Source organism: Acomys minous, assembly GCF_964271855.1.
Source record: "Acomys minous genome assembly, chromosome: 5".
Taxonomy (NCBI): domain Eukaryota; kingdom Metazoa; phylum Chordata; class Mammalia; order Rodentia; family Muridae; genus Acomys; species Acomys minous.
In genome coordinates this window covers 99,857,155-99,877,546 of record NC_140494.1, presented here as the reverse complement: position 1 = coordinate 99,877,546, position 20,392 = coordinate 99,857,155, and the positions used below count along the sequence as shown (strand labels likewise).

The 20,392-nt window shown below is 36.4% G+C and overlaps 2 protein-coding genes across 2 annotated transcripts; one reads left to right on the top strand and one right to left on the bottom strand.

Moving 5' to 3' along the window:
- Positions 1-3,625: 3,625 nt before the first annotated feature.
- On the top strand, positions 3,626-4,563 carry LOC311598276 (olfactory receptor 10G9; the record flags this gene model as incomplete). The annotated part of the gene is made up of 1 exon (XM_084783306.1): positions 3,626-4,563. The coding sequence occupies exon 1, from the start codon at positions 3,628-3,630 to the stop codon at positions 4,561-4,563; it is 936 nt and encodes a 311-aa protein (XP_084639432.1). The 5' UTR covers positions 3,626-3,627.
- Positions 4,564-15,901: 11,338 nt separating this feature from the next.
- Positions 15,902-16,837, bottom strand: LOC311598271 (olfactory receptor 10G7; the record flags this gene model as incomplete). The annotated part of the gene is made up of 1 exon (XM_084783302.1): positions 15,902-16,837. The coding sequence occupies one exon, from the start codon at positions 16,835-16,837 to the stop codon at positions 15,902-15,904; it is 936 nt and encodes a 311-aa protein (XP_084639428.1).
- Between the last annotated feature and the right edge of the window lie 3,555 nt (positions 16,838-20,392).

Below are 20,392 nucleotides of genomic sequence, written 5' to 3'. Positions count from 1 at the left end.
GCATCTAAAAATATAGACATAAAACACACACATCTTAGTATTGTTCATGACATTTGTTTAGATAGTGCTATTTTTAAGCAAATAATCGAAAGATGCTCATAAGACAAATTATTCATTAAACAGTATTATACCATACAATACTAATTTTGTATTTCATTTTCACTAGTTAGAATGTAATAAATCTAAACAAACAAGAATAATGGTGAATATATTGTATCAAAAATCATTGTAATTAGTGACATAGGTATAGCTGAAAAATTTTAAATTCTGTAGAAAAATTACTTATATTTGGTGAAATAAAAGCCCAAATGGTAGAGTACCTTACAACATTAAACTTCATTAAATTTTATTTAACTTAAAATACATTAAAACATTTTATACAAAGAATATATTTTTATCATATTGTATCTTCTCCTTCAAATCTTTCATACCTCACTTACTCAATTCTATGTACTTTCTCTTTAAAAATCTGACTAAAAAAGATGAAATTAAGAAAAAAAATACAACTAATGAAAAAATTAGTCAGACCAAAACAAAAAAAATCCTCAACATGAGACAAAAGAATATATCAAAAGAAAACAAAAAGAGCACAAAGTAACTTATGCAGTCTGGTTTTTTTTGTGTGTGTGTGTTGGCAAACTCCTTCTGGGTAATGGGCCCACCCTGGTGTGTGCCTGATATGCCCACCAGCACTTCAGTAGAGAAAATTAATATTCTTTTCCACAGTTGCATCAGTGTCAAATATCTTCTTGGTTAAGAGTGGGACTTAGTGTCTACTTTCCCTTTTCTGGAGGTCTTACTTGTGTATGCTGTCATAGTCTCCAAGAGTCCATCAGTGTGTCAGCTGTTTTGTGTCTGAAAGATGCTAAAACACTAAGCTTTTATGTATCTGAAAGTTAGTGTGTCAGAGTGAGTCCCCACACTGGAATCAATTTATAACACTCCCTAGAACCTTAGAAACTACACACTGCTAGGAATGTGGGTGTTTGAGTTGACAACAAAAGGGGTTGTGATACACAGTGGCATGCAGCTTCAGACAGCAGTCGATTGATCCTCACATGGACTTTGGGACAGTTTAAGTGGAGATCAGGCAATAGAGAGACCTGAGACCTTGGATAATTTGAGGAGATAGTCGTGTTTGTGAAAATCCTTTAAACTTTTCCTTTGTGTCTTGCTGATTGTTTTTGCTTGTCAAGGGAACCTGCATACCCTAGAGCAAACCCATCCCTGGAGACATGAGACTAAGTTAAGCATCTATATATGTAGTCATGCTGGTTTCTAGGCTAGGAACTAATTAGCTTGGAGTTTAATTAGAAAAGGGCATCCTTTTCTCAGAATGTCTTTTTATATGGTAACCTGCAAAGTACTGTTTGTCTATAGCTAGAAGGTGAAACATTTTTGGAAAATTTTAGGTATGTTTTGCCACAAAAAAATGAACCACAGTCTGTTGTTGCTCTTGAGTGGGTCTAACTTGTTTTCCATTCTGTTCTTTTTTCTTTTAGTGTAAATGTTCATATTCATTTATGATATTTGTAAATTATTAGGCTCCGTCCTGACTTTAGCTGTACAGTCTCTCTCTCACTACATAGAGAGGTAAGCAGGAAGATGGGTAGGTGAGTGACTGATGATTTCAAATGATGCTATAGTATTCATGTAATGTCAGCTTCTTGATTGACCTTCTTGATTGAGATTCCTGTTGGAGTCTCAGCTGCCTTGGACTTCTCATGGATAGTTTCTTTTTTCATCGACTGTAAATATATTTTTCTTTGTGTTGGGTCATTTCTACAGTATATGTTTCATGGTGGTATTCCCTGATGGAGGCGACTTCATGTTCATACAGTAAAGTCAATAATCAAGTTCCTTCTATTTTTCCCATATTTGTAAAAAGACATGCCTTTTTTTTTAAAAAGCTAAAGCTAGATTCCTTACAGAGAAGAAATATTTCATTTGGAATCTTCTAAGAGCAGATCTTATTTTCTTGATTAGCAAAAAATGGGTTTACAAGTCAATTCATAATACAGTAAAGTTAAAACAAATAAAAATAAAACAATTATTAGTTCTAGACAATATTTTGTATCAAGTAAAAATAATCATCTCAGTCTCAGTCATACAGAATAGTCGCATGATTGAGTGACATGGGGTCCCAATGCATTCGTTTCAATTTAAAGACATAGATGAATAAGCAACACAGGCTTGACAGAATCATTTCCTTTGTAAGAGCACTGTTTTTATTTGAGGGTTATGATGAAAGCAGGTGTTGATAAAATACAATCTCTAATAAAGCCAATATCAGAATGTAATCTGAATCCTAGTACAAAAATATGCATAACAAAAATTCTTCCTTATTAAGCATTTTGTGGTTAAGAGAGCACATGGGATTCTGATGTTCTTAATGATATATAAGTAGAGAGGAAACAGAGGGTTTAGTATGTATGAAAGTTTCTCTTTTCTTGACAGTGGAGCTGTATAGTTGGGCATCTGATATTCTTTTTTGACTTTGAGACTCTAGGGAGACTCTTTGAGAAGCAGGCAGTAATGGGGCACCACTAAAGACCAGAAACAAAGCTCTTCAGAGCATGCTGTAAAGCTGGGAGGTTTCTGGGATACCGAAGAGAACTGACACATTTCCCTTCTAAGGTCTAGGTGGCCTTTCTGCAGTTCTTTAGCAAGGCTTGTCACTGTCATTCACTGAGTAGAGATTGCATATCAATCTTAAGTTGCATGTTTTTAGTCAGGAGACAGTATTAGCACTGCTCAATAACATATCTACCAGCATGTGACTGAATTATGGTGTGGAATTCAGTGAAACTCATTAATGCCATTAATGTCAGCAAGTTTTTTATTCTTGAATTATTTGTGTGGATCCAAAGGAGAGAACTGATTCTGGTAGGTAAAACTTTAAACAGACTCCAGCATTATTACAAAGTACTGTATTCTCCCTGAATATTCAATCTTATTTCTCCAAATATGTACTCAGCTGTGAGCATGGCTGGAGAATAATTATTTCCCTAATTTTCTGGCACCACACTTTGTCTTAGCAATGGAAAAATGACTATCCAGGTGACAGAAAAAGCACCTGTCATGTATTGAGATGATCAGATGCCTAGCGTTGAATAGGTCCTAGGGTGATTCTAAAACCTAGGGTGATGGATTCTACTAAGAACCATTAACATACGAGAATCTCAGTTCTAAAATTATACAAAATTAAGTTCTGTCAAGCCAGTAATAGCTTAGATAAAATTCTGACTCTTGGGTGAGATTACACAATCATTGTGCACCTTGAGTTCTAAGACCCATGAGCTATATGTACCACAGCAGGTCTGACGCACAAAATGTTGGCAATAAAACCTTTATATGTTTAATGTAGCTGTGGGAATTAATGATGCTCCCAAATAAGATGAAAACAGACATTTTGTTATACGCTTTTCTTCTTATATGCATTTGTATATGCCACTGCTTGGATTTCTAGGCTGGTGTGTGAGAGGGGTACCTGAGTCATTTCTCCACCATCATTAAAGTCCTCTATGAAGTAACATAAAGTCTAGTATTACAAAACATGAATTATTATTTGTTAATATCTGAGTTATCCTTATATCTCTATAGGAAGAATGATCCAGGGTGGAAGAAATGTCAAACGTGACCCTGGTGACCACATTCCTCCTCTCAGGTATTCCCCACGCACCATCCCTGGACACCATGCTCTTTGTAATCTTCTTGGTGATTTACATTCTCACTGTGCTGGGCAACTTCCTCATCCTGATGGTGATCAGGGTGGATTCCCACCTCCACACACCCATGTACTACTTTCTGACCAACCTCTCCTTTATTGACATGTGGTTCTCCACAGTCACAGTGCCCAAAATGTTGATGACTTTGGTGTCCACAGAAGGCGGGGCTATCTCCTTCCACAGCTGCGTGGCACAGCTCTACTCTTTCCACTTCCTGGGTAGCACCGAGTGTTTCCTCTATACAGTCATGTCCTATGACCGCTACCTGGCCATCAGTTACCCACTCAGGTACAGCAGCATGATGAGTGGGAGAGTTTGTGCCCTGATGGCTGCTGGCACCTGGCTCACTGGTTCCCTGCACTCTGCTGTCCAGACTGTGTTGACCTTCCGTTTGCCCTACTGTGGACCCAACCAGATCCAGCATTATTTCTGTGATGCTCCTCCCATCCTTAAGCTGGCCTGTGCAGACACCTCTGTCAACGAGATGGTCATCTTCGTGAACATCGGGGTAGTGGCTTCAGGCTGCTTTCTTCTGATATCCCTGTCCTATGTGTCCATCGTGTGCTCCATCTTGAGGATCCGCACTTCAGAGGGCCGACACAGGGCTTTCCAGACCTGTGCTTCACACTGCATCGTGGTCCTCTGTTTCTTTGTGCCCTGTGTTTTCATCTACCTGAGGCCAGGCTCCAGGGATGCTGTGGATGGAGTTGTAGCTGTTTTCTACACTGTGCTGACACCTCTACTCAACCCTGTTGTGTACACTCTGAGGAACAAGGAGGTGAAGAAAGCACTGGTCAAACTCAAAGACATTGTAGCACATTCCAAGAGCCAGTAACACCGGTTAAAAGATATTTCATTTTTCCAACATCAGCAATATTATTTAGTTACAATTCATTATTGAATCCTCTTCTTTAGGAATATACAGGTAAGTATATTTTCTAAGGATTTTCTGAATAGCAATTACATCTCTGACGTGTGACAAATGTGCTCATAGTTTGATTTCTTATTCTTTGAAAATGGTTTGGTTTTATTTTAAAAATAAAAACCACCAACAGTTCAGTGTGATGTTATCTCCGCTGCTTTTTCAGGTTCAAGTTCTCTTTTTGTTGACCCGATAGGATGCTGCTTTCAGGTTCATTTCTATTATGCTAGTAGTTAGGAGAACATAGGCACAGTTTTATTGTAGTTAGTGAGGTCCTTTTAGTCAGTAGTTTTTGTGTTCAAGTTTTACTCTTTTAGTGTATCTGTGCTTGTCTGTATGCATAGCTATGCAAATATATCCTAAACAAGGTTCACAATGGTAATATATGGTTTTCTAAGAATAAGTCCACATCTAAATGTACTTGTGTAGGAATACATATATGTAAAGGCTTTAAAAAAATTAATTTCTAGAAATGCTCCATTTCAAGTGGGCAGAGAGTCACTATTTAAATGAGTAACAATAGAGTGAAATTTTATTTTTGTATACTCACATAATGGAGTGCTATAAAGCAATGAACATGATGACCTAAAAGTCTTTATGACTTGCACTTTAGAGTCATTTTTTTTGCTCTATTTGATATGATTCAACACCTACAAGCCAGAAATGTTAAATAAATAGATATGTTGAATCATAACGGATAAAATTTTGAAAAAAAATCGTAGTCACCTAGCTTCGGGATAGCATGACGGGTAATTTCCATCACCAGGAGAGGCGCTTTCCAATTGGTAATACAAACTGTGGTTCAATCAATATAAGATGATCAGTGAAGTAAATGTTCTCTAGTGCTGTTCATAGCCTGGTACTTATTCTGGGGAATAGGGTTATACGGGAAGAATTATAATGAACTAGGAGATTCAGTATTTTAAGGACTCCAATTCTCAGAGTCGATCACACACACTCAGGATAGAGCAGGGGGTTTGAGAAGACCGTGATGAATCATTCTCTTTTGGAGATGACAGGATGGTTGTACTTATGAACGCATAATAGCTGTGATTACCCATACAAGAGGCATACAAAACACACCTATTTAGCATTCCTGCAAGGAGGGAGGAGGGGAATAAAATCCCAGAAGCTGAGATGCTATTGATAATTGATGCCTGCTAGGGGAAGGTAAGTCAGTTTTCTCTAGGGGTATTATTGTGCCTCCTGAGTTGACTGTGCTGCAGTAGAGGAGTGTAGAACAGTGATCATTAGAATCAGTGGGTAGTTAATAAGAATGAAATAAGAAATTATTAAGTTTGGAGGGGGATGTGTGTGCTGGGTGCCCAGAGGTTTTAGATGAGGAGAGTGAACATGATCCAAATACCTCTAATATTTACATGAAAGTCTTAAAAAATGGATAAAATATTATATTTAAGTTTAATTTAAAACATTAATATTAATTGAGCACTTCAATGAACTCACCCATTTCATCCACACAAAAAGGGTAGGCTATGATGTTATTGCAATTCTACTTTTAAGCTGAAGATTTGCTTAATTTCTTTCTTTTTTATCAATAAAAATTTTTATTATGTATTTTTATTTTTTACATATGCACTTATATTGCTATACATATATACAATAAACTACCTACAACAAGAAGAACCATGACACAATCAGGAATTATATAAATGTTACATTATTAGTGTTTTGGCTATTTGTATTTGGCAGCCTTGAAGAAAACATCTTTACTATTTTGGTGCATCTAGAATTCTGAATATAAGTCTCTCTCTATAATATCTCATCATTGTCAAGATTTGTCTAATTTCTAATCATCAAAAACCTTTGAAATTTTTACTTTGTAAAGAAAAAAGAGTTTTGTTAAAGTGAAAATTTTTTCTTAAATTAGGAGAGTCACAGGATTAAATATGAAGGTCCTCATATAGTAGCCATATTGGCCCAATGTCATCAGAAGGCATAAAAGAAAAGTTCAAAGTCATAAGCAAGAGATGTAACAATAAGGCGAAGGCTGGAAACATAAGCTCAGAAAAATGAGAGGGTCTAAAATGAAGGAACAAAGAGAAATGTTAAAATCTAGAAGAAGCTAGTAAAGAAATGATTTTCTAGAGTCTTCAGAAGAAATTAATCTGTTAACATTTTGATAGATGCCCTGCTATTTATATTTCTGTTCCTCATAACTATAAAGACAGTGAATTTGTGTTGTTGCCTTAATAAAGGAAGCCATGTGTATCTTCATGGGACAACTTGAGGACGGGCAGCACAACACAGAAACAACTGCATGGACCAACAGAAAATCAGCAGAGTTTAGGGGCCCACTGAGGCAGGTCCCAGCAGCCAGAATGGCCATGCTCTCCTCACTATCATACTGCTGTGTCTGAGCAGGCAATCACGATCAAAGCGTGATCATAGGATATGGCTGTATAGAATGAATACGCATTTAAGTCTCCATCACCCACAACTAGAACTTCACATTGTTCATACTGTATTTTTTTCTTTTTTTTCTACAGAGTGTAGACTGACATGCTTTCCAGATACTTCTTTTCTTGCAAACTCAAAATTTTGGAAACACAGAAAACTATAGACACCTTGGTGTGCAGATATCCCTAATTACAAATATGGGTCAATGGTGCATTTATTTAGAAGGTAAAAAAAGCAACAGTATAATAATCAGATTTCAACATGTTTTTTTTTTTAATTAGAAAAATAGATGCCTAGTTCGGGTTGCACAGATAATCTCCAGGCACACACTGGTGAGTTTTGTAAAAACCACCATATACTGGGACACAAAACAATTACCAACAAACACATGTAAATGAAATATTTCCATGTATCCTATCTGTCCACAACACAAAAGGTTAGAATCCATAGTAAAAACTCTAATAATTACACAAACCCTGGAGAATGACTACCATATTATTAAATAATGAATGGATAAAATAAGATATCGACAAAAATAATGCAAATAAATGAAAATGAAAGCATAACACAACAACCACCACCCTAAGACACCTTAAAAACAGACCCACGAGGGATAATTATAACTCTAAATGCCACCTCTTGAGAATGTGAAAAGATAACGGGAAGATTGAGGGAGAATATTGAGAGTCAGCTATAAAGGAAAAAAAAGAAAATAGAAATAATTTTAAAAAGAGAAAAAAAATCTGAGAGCATGAATAAATGATACAACTCAAGAATTTTCTGGGCATGGTGGTGCACACCTTTAATCAATCCCAGCACTCACGAGGCAGAGGCAGGTAGATCTTTGTGAATTTGAGGCCAGCCTGGTCTACAAAGTGAGTCCAGGACAGCCAAGGCTACACAGAGAAACCTGTCTTGAAAAACAAAAACAAAACAAACAAACAAACAAACAAAAAAAACCCAAACCAAAGCAAACCAAAAACAACTCAAGAATTTCAAAAAACAAAAACAAAGCAAACCTAAATATTGCAGGTAGAAAGTCATAACAGAAATAAGAGCAGAACTTAACTAAAAAAAACCCAAAAACCAAACAACAACAACAACAACAACAACAACAACAACAACAACAAAAACCCAAGGAAAACAACACAAAGAATCAAAAAATCTAAAAGCTAGTTTTAGTGAAAATATAAAGAAGATTGACAGACCCTTGGCCCAGCTAATCAAAAGAAAGAAACACATGATTTAAATGAACAGAACCAGATACGAACAGGTAAATATTATAACAGACACCAAAGAAGTTAAAAATACTCTAAGCACTTCGCAAACTTATACTTCATTAAGTTAAAATAAACTAAAACAGGGAAGATTTCTAGAAATATTCAAATTTTAAAGCAAGAAGTGAACAGCAAGGCACACAGACCCGTAATGAACAAGAAGTTCAAAACATCAATAAAATGCAATGGACTATGAAATGCTGAGGCCCGGATGGACTCTCAGCAGTATCCTGCCAGACTTCAAAGAGACCAATACTTGTTCAATAATTTAAAAAATCACAGGAGCTCTTTCTGCAAAACCAGTGTTACTGTAATATCCAATTTAGGTAAAGCACATAAAAGAAAAAGAGAAAATTTAAGACCAGTATTCCTGTTGAACATAGATTCAAAAATCCTCAGTAAAATACTCAGATTGAATTCAGGGATATATATGTATATGTATATATATGTATACACACCACACACAAAACACAACATGTTCTGTTTTCTTTATCATAGATGTACTAATATACACAAATCATGTTATAATCATATAAATGGAACTAAAGTAAAAAAAAATCATGATCATTTCAATAGATGCAGAAAAAGCTTTTGGAAAAATTCAGCATGATTTCATGATAAAATTCCTAAAGAGAGACAGAGCATACTTCAACATAATGAAATACATGCATGGTAAATTCACATCCAACATTAAGAAGGTTGACATCAGTAGACATTCTACTGTGGAGGGGAGAACTACCTAAGTCCTCAACTTACATAAAGAACTACAGGTGGTTAAGGGATGCTGAGAGTAGGGAAAAACGTCCTCCCTAGGAAACAGTACACCAACTGGTTATCCAGTACCAATTGGCTAGAGTTGAAAACATGCACACACACACACACACACACACACACACACAAATGCACATGCACACACACAAACACATAATATTATATGGGCCAAGAATCTTGTATACACACACATATATAGTTAGGAATATATATTATATATTGCACAACAGTTAAAATACAGGTCATAGATCTGAAAGGAAGAAGTAGTTATACAGAGGAGAAGTTAGAGGGAAGAAATGGAAGGGTTAATTGATGTAATTAATCTTAAGAATATATATATATATATATATATATATATATATATATATATATGCCCACATACAGTGACATATAAAATATAGGTATAGAAAAGGAATTTCTGAATAGAGCTCCATTTACTGAGGAATTAAGACCAACAATTGACAATCAACCAAGTGAAGATGATGCCAAAATATGGCAGGGAATTTTTTTCAGATATATCTCTAAGGGAAAACTAATATTCAGAATATACAAAACATCAAGAAAACAAAGTTTCAATTCAAAATCAAAGGGCTGTGAAACTAAACTGAGAGTTGGCTGCTAGTATCCTCTGGGTATGGCAGGGAAGCTGGTTCCATGAATCACAGCAATATGGTTGCTTAAAAACGGTCTGTAAACTGACAACAGCAGTTGACGTGCCAACACTATAGAGGAACTCCTCAATGAAGAGCTACAGGGAAGCAACGTTTGTTGGGAGAGGGAGATTTTGTTTTGAGCTTCCTGACAAGTTATTCAACACCAAGTGGTCGGTCTGAAACATGTACATATGAGCAGCCCTAAATAGACACACACACATATGTAAAAATTAAAAAGAAAAATAAAATAATAAAAATATATGTTTAATATACATAACAATAATGAAAATCAGGTCATTAATTTGAAAGTGTTGGGGGCATGGGAGGAGTTGGAAGGGAGAAGGTGTAAGTGAAGCAAATACAGTAATTTTGTATGATATTTTCAAGCCCCCCCAACAAGTTAAACCCTGAAAACAGGAAACTAATGCTAGACATAAGATGAAATGTGTTAGAATGTTTTAAGAGTAGACTGGACAAAGCCCGTCCTTGTATCCACATACATGTAATGAACTAGATTTTTTACTTTGGTAATATCCACTATTTCACATTTATGGCTTGAATTGCATTTCTCTGATGATTAATGATGTTTAGAGTATATCTCTTGGTAATTCATATGAATTATTCTGAAAGTATTCAAGTACTTTGACCCATCTTTGCAGAGTCATCTCTAATACATGCATGTGACATTTATGTACTTCTAAGTATATGCTGCTATGTGTTTTGGTTGATCTACTTTAGATAATAACTTTGGATCAAACAGATGGCTTGCAAATATTTCTTTCAGTCATTGTTGTTGTTTCATTTTTGTGGAGTGTTTCCTTTGCTGTATATAACCATTTTTTTTGCTGGTTGGAGTCACAGTTGTCTATTTGCATTTTTCTTGGCAGCTGAACAGTGTTTTTTAAAGAGACAGAAATGCAAGTTGCTGAAATTATTGATAAGCTGCTGAGTAAATAACATTACTTACAATTCAGCTGTCTTTTCCCTCAATTAACCATTTCCATATATTATATATACCCATATTTATTAACTGTGTAACAAATTTATTAATGGACTTTATGTAATATTAAAATATTCCAAATTAATAATTGAAGACAGAAAACCATAGACATTATTGAAATTGTGATGGATTATGTTCTGTACTGGATTATCTCAATTTAATCTTTAGGAAGAATTCTGATAAGTGCTGTCCCCTAAATAGGTTTGATGGGTGAGAAACATGGGCAAGCTTTGATCCCACGTTATCTGTTATGCTATGTTGTTTTTAGACAACTTCCAGGTTATTTCGTTTTTGCATGTCAACATGATGTCAGTATAGTCACTGACTTAAGAAAGCATGTGTATTATTTATTTAGTTTTTGATTTTGAGACAGAATTTCTCTGTGTAGCCTTGGTTGCCCTAGACTTGCTTGGTAGACCAGGCTGGAGTCAAACTCACAGAGATCTGCCTGCCTCTGCTTCCCTGAGTGCTTGGATTCCAGGAGTTTACCACCACACTTGGCTGAAAGCACATATTTTTGATTAGTTATTATTGTATATGGGTATATGATTTTTACCCATGTACAAAGCAATTTAGTTTTTTCTTGTCATGAGTGCTTCAAGACATCATAACTCAAATCTCGGAGTATCTACCTACAACCCGTTTCAGATGTGACACCTTCATGCAACTGAAAGTAGAGTAAGGTGGACTTCCAAGATGGTGGCAGCCATGGCATACAGTATCTGAGTGGCAGAATATCAGAGAATGTAGATCTGGTGAATAACCTCGTGGCTCACTTCAAAACACTGAAGTTGGTGTTCCCTGACAGAAGGGGATATCTTGGGAACTGGGGAAGCACAGTTCCAGGCCCACTGTGGCTGTCTCCTAGGTACAGGAGTCCCACACTCTCAGATCCAGGACGCACGGCAATTGGTGCTTTCTGCCTAATCTAGCATGGGTCTCCAGTTCCAGATGTGCTCTATTCCAGCAAACAGACCTCAGATGCCTCCCACTTTCCTGAGGGCAGTGCCTGGATACCAAGGTCAGCATCCCAGCATGGTTGACTCTGAAATGCCAGGGCCCATACTCTGAACTCTAGAGAACTGAAGATCCAGCCTTTGGTTCAGCTTTACAAGCTGGCTTGAGGAGACCAGCAGGATCTCACTTGATCACAGAGGGCAAAGAAACCCTGCAGGTTACAGGAAAAAGCAGCCAACCCCACAGGCGATCAGATGGATAAAGGCTAGCAGAAGAACATAGTAAACAAAAACCAGGGCAATATTTCTCCACCAGACCCACACCCCTCAAAAAAATCGTGGATATTTTAATGCAGCTAAAACGCAAGAAAGTGACCTTAAACCTAAGCACATAAAGTTGTTAAAGGAGTTTAAAGAGGAAGTGAATACATCCCTCACAGAAATACAGGAAAATACAATCAAGTAAATAGAGGACATCAAAGACATACAGGAAAATACAACCAAACCAATGAAGAAACTGGGTAAAATGGTTTAAGACCTGAAAACGGAAATAGAAATAATTAAGAAAACATAAACTGAGGAAATCCTGGAGATGTAAAACTTAGAGAAGACAACAAGAACCACAGAGGGAAACATCATCAACAGAATACAAAAGACAGAGGAAAGAATCTGAGGCATATAGGATACAACTGAAGATATTGATGTATCTGCCAAAGAAACTTTTAAATAGAAAAAGTTTCTGACACATACACACACACATACACACAATCTAAGAAATCAAGGACACCATGAAAAAAATGAAACCTAAGAATAATAGGACTAGAAGGAAAGGAAGATTTTAGGCTTCAAGGGCTAGAAAATATTTTCAAGAAAATCATAGAAGAAAATTTCCCCAACCTAAAGAAAGAGATGTCTTTAGACATATGAAAGGCTTATAGGACACCAAATAGACTAGACCAGAAAATAAATTCCTTCCATCATATTAAAAAACATTCAATCTACAGAACACAGAAAAAATATTAAAAGCAGCACTGTAAAAATGCCAAGCCACATATAAAGGCAGACCTATGAGAATCACACTTTACTTCTCAACAGAGACTCTGAAAGTCAGAAAGTCTGGGAAGATGTCATGAAGAGTGTAAGAGACCACAAATGGCAGCCCAGACTATTGTACTCTGCAAAGTTTTCAATTACCATAGAGGCAGAAAAATATATATTCCATGACAAAACCAAATTTTAACAACATCTATGCATAAATCCAACCCCACAGAAGATATTAGAAGGAAAACTCCAACCCAACAAGCTCAACTGCACCCAAGAAAACACAGGATATAGATAACTTCACAACAGTATAACCAAAAGAAGGCAAATACACAAACACATTATTACTACCAATACCACAATAAAAGGAACTAACAATCATTGATCACTAATATTTATCAACGTCAAGGGAATCAACTCTCCAATAAAAAGACACAAGCTAACAGAATAGATGTGTAAAGCTTAAATCACACATCAACCCCCACACATGAATAATGGGAGTATCATTAATAGTTATCAGTTGGCTCTCTCCCATGGGGTGGGTCTCAAGTCAGGCCAGTCATTGGTTTGCTATTCTCTTAATCTCTGCTTCCTCTTTATCCCTACACTTCTTTTAGACAAGACAAATTTTGGGTCTAAGGTTTTATGAGTGGTGTCCCCTCCCTAGATGGAAATTAATAAATGAGTGGGGGAGGGGTAAGAAGCGATGTCACTTTTAAGAGGTGGAATCTGGTGGAAGATGATAGGACTGCCACCCTTGGAGGGAACTGAGACAGTTCCCATGAGACACTGGTTAATCTTAGGAGAGGATTAAAGTGATCTTGAGCATGAATCTTGCTCCAGATTCCTGTCTCCTCGCATGATCTTTTCCTCTCATAGGTGTACCTACCCTTATAAAACCATCTACTAAGGTATATACCCAACAGTGTCTTTTCAGGAACAAACACTATGCTAATGGGTTGTTAGCCTCTAAAACTATGAAGCATATTAAATTTCTCCTTTTTTAAAATTTAAAAAATCGAGTAAGGGTTAAAGAAAACAATGATGAGGAATTGAAGGAGGTAGGAGGGCATGAACCCCTGATAAAGCTCTGAAAAATGAAAGGACTAATTTGAAAAATAATGAGAGACCATTTATATTACCAGTATAACTGAGTTTTGCAAATATGTGTGTCCTTATTAATGCTCAGTAGAGCTATCAATATTGTTTTCAGAGAAAGAAATTAGATGAAAGTTAAAATTAAAAACAACACAGCCTCTGATGTTTGTATTTCACACACACAATGTTGAAACTTCAGATAATTTTTAACCACATTCTACTGTGTATTGCTCTATTCCCTAGGGTATTTTTTAAACCTCAAATTTACATCTCTTGAAGCACCAAACTACTAAAGTGCCCACAGAGGACTGTGCCAGGGATATCACTTTCACGATAACCTGAAATTTAAAAATATGGTATGTGTATGGTTATTATATATCTGATGGAATTTCTGAGACTGCATGTTCCAAGCTAATGAACAATTGAAAAGAATGTATCATGATTCACATATTTAAAGGATAGGACACATTTTATAATAATCCTAGTATTGATACTTGTGTATCTCTTCAGCCCTACTTTCTGAGTAATTAATCAATGCAGCAATTTCTTCAATTATTTTAATTATGTGGCATCTAAATTTCAGGCATAAAAGACAAAGAGCTTTAACATACATTCTGGAGCCCCAGAGTATGATGGGAAATTGGTGGAATTTAGAAAGTTACAATGCACATGTGAGATATCATGGTAAACCCATGGCATCTGGGAAAGATAAGTTGAGTCAGTCAGTCATTTACACTTTGGAAGAGTGATGGTTTGCACATATAAAGAACACAGGCAGATGTCAACCATGTTGTTTTTTAAATTTAGTTTTTAATTTTTTAAATGTGAGCATTTATTTATTACACATGAATAAAACAAACTACATATAACAGGGAGAACCATGAAACAACCATGAGTTCTACCACAGTTAGCAGGATATTTATTCTCAGCACAGTGTCACAGTTTACTCAGGTAAAAGGCAGCAATCTAGGGCAGATTGGATAACTCTTTCTTAAGAAGTCTCTGAAATGTGGTTGCCACAACATATCAGAAGTCTGGCCACACTTCATATTGGCGTTCCAGATCCGTCTTCTTCATCTCCTAGAAAGAGTAAGAGAGGCATGTGTTGCATTAAGATGAAACATGTGATATGTAATTAAAAGTCATTCACACTTTTAATATATGTATATATGTGGGCAATGGGTGGTAAGGCTTATGGTGAAAATCCTTCTTCCCAGAAAATATCCAAAGTACATTTTATACTTCAAGTCAAGCATATGTGGCTTGTAGAAATAGCAAAATAAAATGAAAGTCTATGAAATTTTATAAATTGGAGAATAAAATCAATGAATAGTTTTGATTCTTTTTTGTCTATTCTTCTTTATTCTATTTTTTTTTTACACTTTCTGAAATGGACACTTTGAACTTGAACAAAATGTCAGGAATTTTTCATAGGAAGACTTAGAAGAGCTGTTACTGGTAATCCGTAAAAAAATATACAGTGTACGTGTCACATTCATAGACATATGTTTACTCTCAAAGCCTTAGTTTTCAGAATATTAAAAAAGTAAACACCTATATTGTATTAGCTCGTGAAATATTTTGAACGTTTTCAAAATGTTTGCCTCCTCATAAGCATACTATGTCTTTTAGTGACTACATTGTATGCAATTTTTATTTAAGAAATGTTTAAACATATAAAAAAAGAGATTGCTAAATGATTTACTTCAATCAGATGAAACATACTGTAAGAATATCACACAGGATTGCAATTCAGGGAAATGTTTGAATAGGTAGTAGAATTGCATTCTTTTTCTGGTGTATTTCTTAAAACACAGAAGAAAGGTAAGAAAATTGTCTTTGTGCTGAAATTATGTTCACAGTTTGTTTTCTTTGGGATTCCTTCAAGTTTTTATCAAGGAATGAAAAATTCTCAGGCGCTTCATTAGAAAATAAAGCTAAATATTTGAAGTGTTCTTTGAAAAATCTCACGGTCACACCAGAAGTATAATTCAATCAGAGACTTTGAAGATGTTAAGTGTATTTATCTTTACTTGCTCATTTACCCTGAGTAAACACTGACATATATTTGAGTTTCAACAGCGCTTTCTTCACCTCCTTGTTCCTCAGGGTGTACACAACAGGGTTGAGTAGAGGTGTTAGCATAGTGTAGAAAATGGCCACAACTCCATCCACAGCATCCCTGGAGTTTGGCCTTAGGTAGATGAAGAGACCAGGGCCAAAGAAACAGAAGACCACGATGCAGTGTGAAGCACAGGTCTGGAAAGCCTTGTGTCGGCCCTCTGAAGTGCGGATCCTCAGGATGGAGCAGACGATGGACACATAGGACAGGGATATCAGAAGAAAGCAGCCTGAAGCCACTACCCCGATGTTCACGAAGATGACCATCTCGTTGACAGAGGTGTCTGCACAGGCCAGCTTGAGGATGGGAGGAGCATCACAGAAATAATGCTGGATCTGGTTGGGTCCACAGTAGGGCAAACGGAAGGTCAACACAGTCTGGACAGCAGAGTGCAGGGAACCAGTGAGCCAGGTGCCAGCAGCCATCAGGGCACAAACTCTCCCACTCATCATGCTGCTGTACCTGAGTGGGTAACTGATGGCCAGGTAGCGGTCATAGGACATGACTGTGTAGAGGAAACACTCGGTGCTACCCAGGAAGTGGAAAGAGTAGAGCTGTGCCACGCAGCTGTGGAAGGAGATAGCCCCGCCTTCTGTGGACACCAAAGTCATCAGCATTTTGGGCACTGTGATTGTGGAGAACCACATGTCAATAAAGGAGAGGTTGGAGAGGAAGTAGTACATGGGTGTGTGGAGGTGGGAATCCACCCTGATCACCAGCAGGATGATGAGATTTCCCAGCACAGTGAAAACATAAATGGTCAGGAAGAGTCCAAAGAGCAACGTGTCCAGGGCTGGTGCATGGGGAATGCCTGAGAGGAGGAACGTGGTCACTATGCTCATGTTTGACATTTCTTCATATGAAGTATGGCCATGGAATTTTCACTGGTGGAGAACACGAAGTAGAAATTATATTACACATTTTATATAGATACCCCAGCTCAAAGAAATGGCTGCTTTCTTATTCTACTTGTATCCCTGTTAGTCATAAGACAAAAATTTGAGTTTTATATGAAATGGTTGAATTTTTAGCAAGATGAACAAATTTAATATTCCTTGTTTTGTACAATTAGAAAAAATATACTTAAATAGTAACTAGTGCTAATAATCTTCTTCCAGCACCAACCTCCACTTTCCCTCTTCTTTGATGTGCATTCAGAGGCACACAGTAGGACACACACACTTACACACACACACACACACACACACACACACACACATGCGAGTGCGCACACACACCTCACTAATCATTCATCTTTCCCTTTGATCATTAAATAATTGCATTGGGGTGAAAATGTTACAGTAACTTTCCTCCTGGGTAGTAGATGCTCTCTGGTTGGCAACAGATACAAGGACAGTGTGAGTCTGCAATATTCTTATGTCCAAGTCTGTCTTTTTTCCATTGTCCTGATTTTTGGTCATATTAAGAGCTGCAAATCATCACAGTAATGGCCAGAGCACATTTATTTCATTTCTTCCTTATCTCTCTAGTACTTTAAGCTACTGTTCATGCTACAGAAGCGTGTTCAGATGATCTCTGTGCACTTTGAGATGCGCATGAACAATTTTGTTTAAATTGTAAAGAAAGGTAAATATTGTCTCATCTTTGAGTAACACGTCTGAATTAAATTTAATTATACATGTGGCTACGAAGTGTAAGCATACAAACTGGATATACAGTCTAAATCATTGTATTCATTTACAGTATATCTGTCATTTCAGAGACAAGAATAAATGTATTTTTATCCAAAGAGCAGAATGGGTGTCTCATGAACAATATACTTAAATGTAAAAAGTAGTGAAAGGTAATGGACTGTCAGTGGAAATCACGTTATAAATCTAGATTCAGCCAATGGAAAAGGAAGATCACTTGCCCAATCTTAGGGACATCCCTGCACTTTTCATATTTACTTCTTTATCAGAAGCATTTTTATGTGTGGTAGTCAGCTGGAGCTGCATTGGATGCTCTGTGGTGAAGTGCTATGGTTTATAAAATACTTAATTGATCGATGCATTATATAATAGACTTTTATTAAACCACATAGTATTAGGTAAGTCATGACTAAGGCAATCTAAACTGATTTTAAAGAAGGCTGAAGGATCCAAGGGTTCCACCTTAAATATATTGTAGACTTTCCAATGTGACCAGCCAGGAATGAGATGCCCAGAGTTAATTTTGGCTACTTACCAATTGTGGAGCTCTGCTTTGGATCTCAAGACAGACATTAAAGTTTAAAGACCTTTGTGTCCTTGAAGAACAGTAGCAGTTCTTCCCCCACATTGTTAAAAATACCGAAGAAAAATTACAGAAATAAAATCCTTTTGAAATAGACCTTAGGATTGGAGTTGATATCTCAGGAGTTTGTCCCTAGATTGTTCATGGGCAAGAATAGCTCACCATTATTATAAACATTGAGAACTCTAGGCAAATGCATGTGTGCAAGCTGGTTATGCTTTGATGGGCCATCATTTGTTTACCCTTTTTATTTTTTCAAAATGTAATGAAGAGCCATCAAAGTTTAGCTTCAAGGCTTCTGCAGGGGTAGATCAACACCCAGCCTAGATTTCTGCTATGATTTCAAAAGTGGAAAATATGGGCTTTCATGCCCTAGTGGGCAATTCTCTGTAGAGCCTCCAAGTCTCTTTGATGAATCTTTAACTTTTCTGTGCTCCAGGGATATCAGATTATGTTCTCTTCTAGAAACTGATCTGACTAATTAAACTCTTCTCTAGGGGTTAGCAGTCTTGTAAGCTTCTTCTGTTCAGGAATGGTGGATACCTCACAGCTTTTGGTTCAGAGATTTCTCTGAGACTTTTGCCTTTACTCCTTCTTTAAGCATGAAATGTGTTCATTTTCTGTGAAGGTAGTTTTTCTTGTCTGTTTTTATATAAATTAATTAAACTAAAGAATGACAAGGTGTTTCCTTCTGGAATTAATGCATGTCCTAGCTACTGAGGAAAGAGTTCTCTTGAAAATAAAAAGCAAGACCAAGCCTGCACTGTGCCAAAAGTAATTAATGCTAAAAAAAATTTAGATGGGTAATATTTTTCGCTGTGGGACATATTTGAATGCAGGAAACCCGTTGAATTAATATTTTTGACAATTAATCTATCAATTTTCTAACATTGGTGTCCATTTAAATTAAGACATATTTGATATATGTGAAACTATCACATTTTAGAAAGTTTCTTTTAATAATTACTGTCAATTTAGTTCAACTTAACATAAGTCATTGTCACTTAATGGAATGTACAGTTTTGAGATTTGAGACATACATTTTGCCCAGTAAAATTTTTATATCAAGAAGAGCTCAAGACGGCATTGGATGAGTTTGATCTTTTTAATAACAAGAAAAGAATTAGCCAATTTTGAGGCTCTTCTTAATAATGTGAGAATCTATGTGATAGGCAAACCAGAACTTCCAGCATCATCAAGAATTCTGCACTCAGGCAGGCCCTACGGCTCAGTAGGCTAGTGTGGTCACCATACACTCTTGATAACCAGAGATGGAGCCCTAGGATCTACATACAGGTGGAGTGAACTGACCTCCAAAATTGTCCTCTGATTTCCACAAGGGCACCACTGAAAATATACTTTTTCAGTTGTAGGATTTATATATGATAATGCCCATACTCCCAGTCATCCTCATGTAATTACATCCTCTTCTGATTCTTGGCAAGTGAGTAGAGAAGGGCAGGACTCCATGTGCATTTATTTATAACCACATTCATCAATGGACCTGTTCTACCAGTGTTGTTCTTTGAATATTCCTTTTTTTCTTAAACAACAACTTTTGCTATTCATGATTCTTTGCACTTCTGTGCTATTTTTGAACCAAGCTTTAAAATTTCTAAAAACAGATCTGCTTAGGTTTTAGTTAGCATTGGATTGAATGTGTAGAGTAGTTATGGGAGAACTGATATCCATCTAATTCATGGATACCACATATGTCTTTTACATCTGTTAACAATGTGTGTAATTTCAGTGCTCAGATCTAGTTAATTTTCTCAGATTTATCATTAAGTATTTTCTGGCTTGATATTTTAAGTGGTAATTTTAAAATATAGAAAGATGATAGATGTTTTATATAAGTATTGTATCCTACATTTCCTATACATCCACTGATTTCAGATATTGCATCAGACTTTTTTTTCAACTTAGATGATCATGCTGTCTATTTGTTCTCTATGTGAGAGCCCTGACACCAGAATACAAAAAATACATTAAAACAAAGTTGTTCAGCTCCTAAATCTTCCTTCCTCACAAGTTTCAGTTGTCTGTACTTTTCACAGCTCTGAAAGCACCTTACTAAATGCATTTGGTCCAGTTTATTATTTACTTGAGGTGGGCAGTTAAGTATAATCCCTGTTTGTATATGTGGCACGATGTAAAATCTATAGTATGTC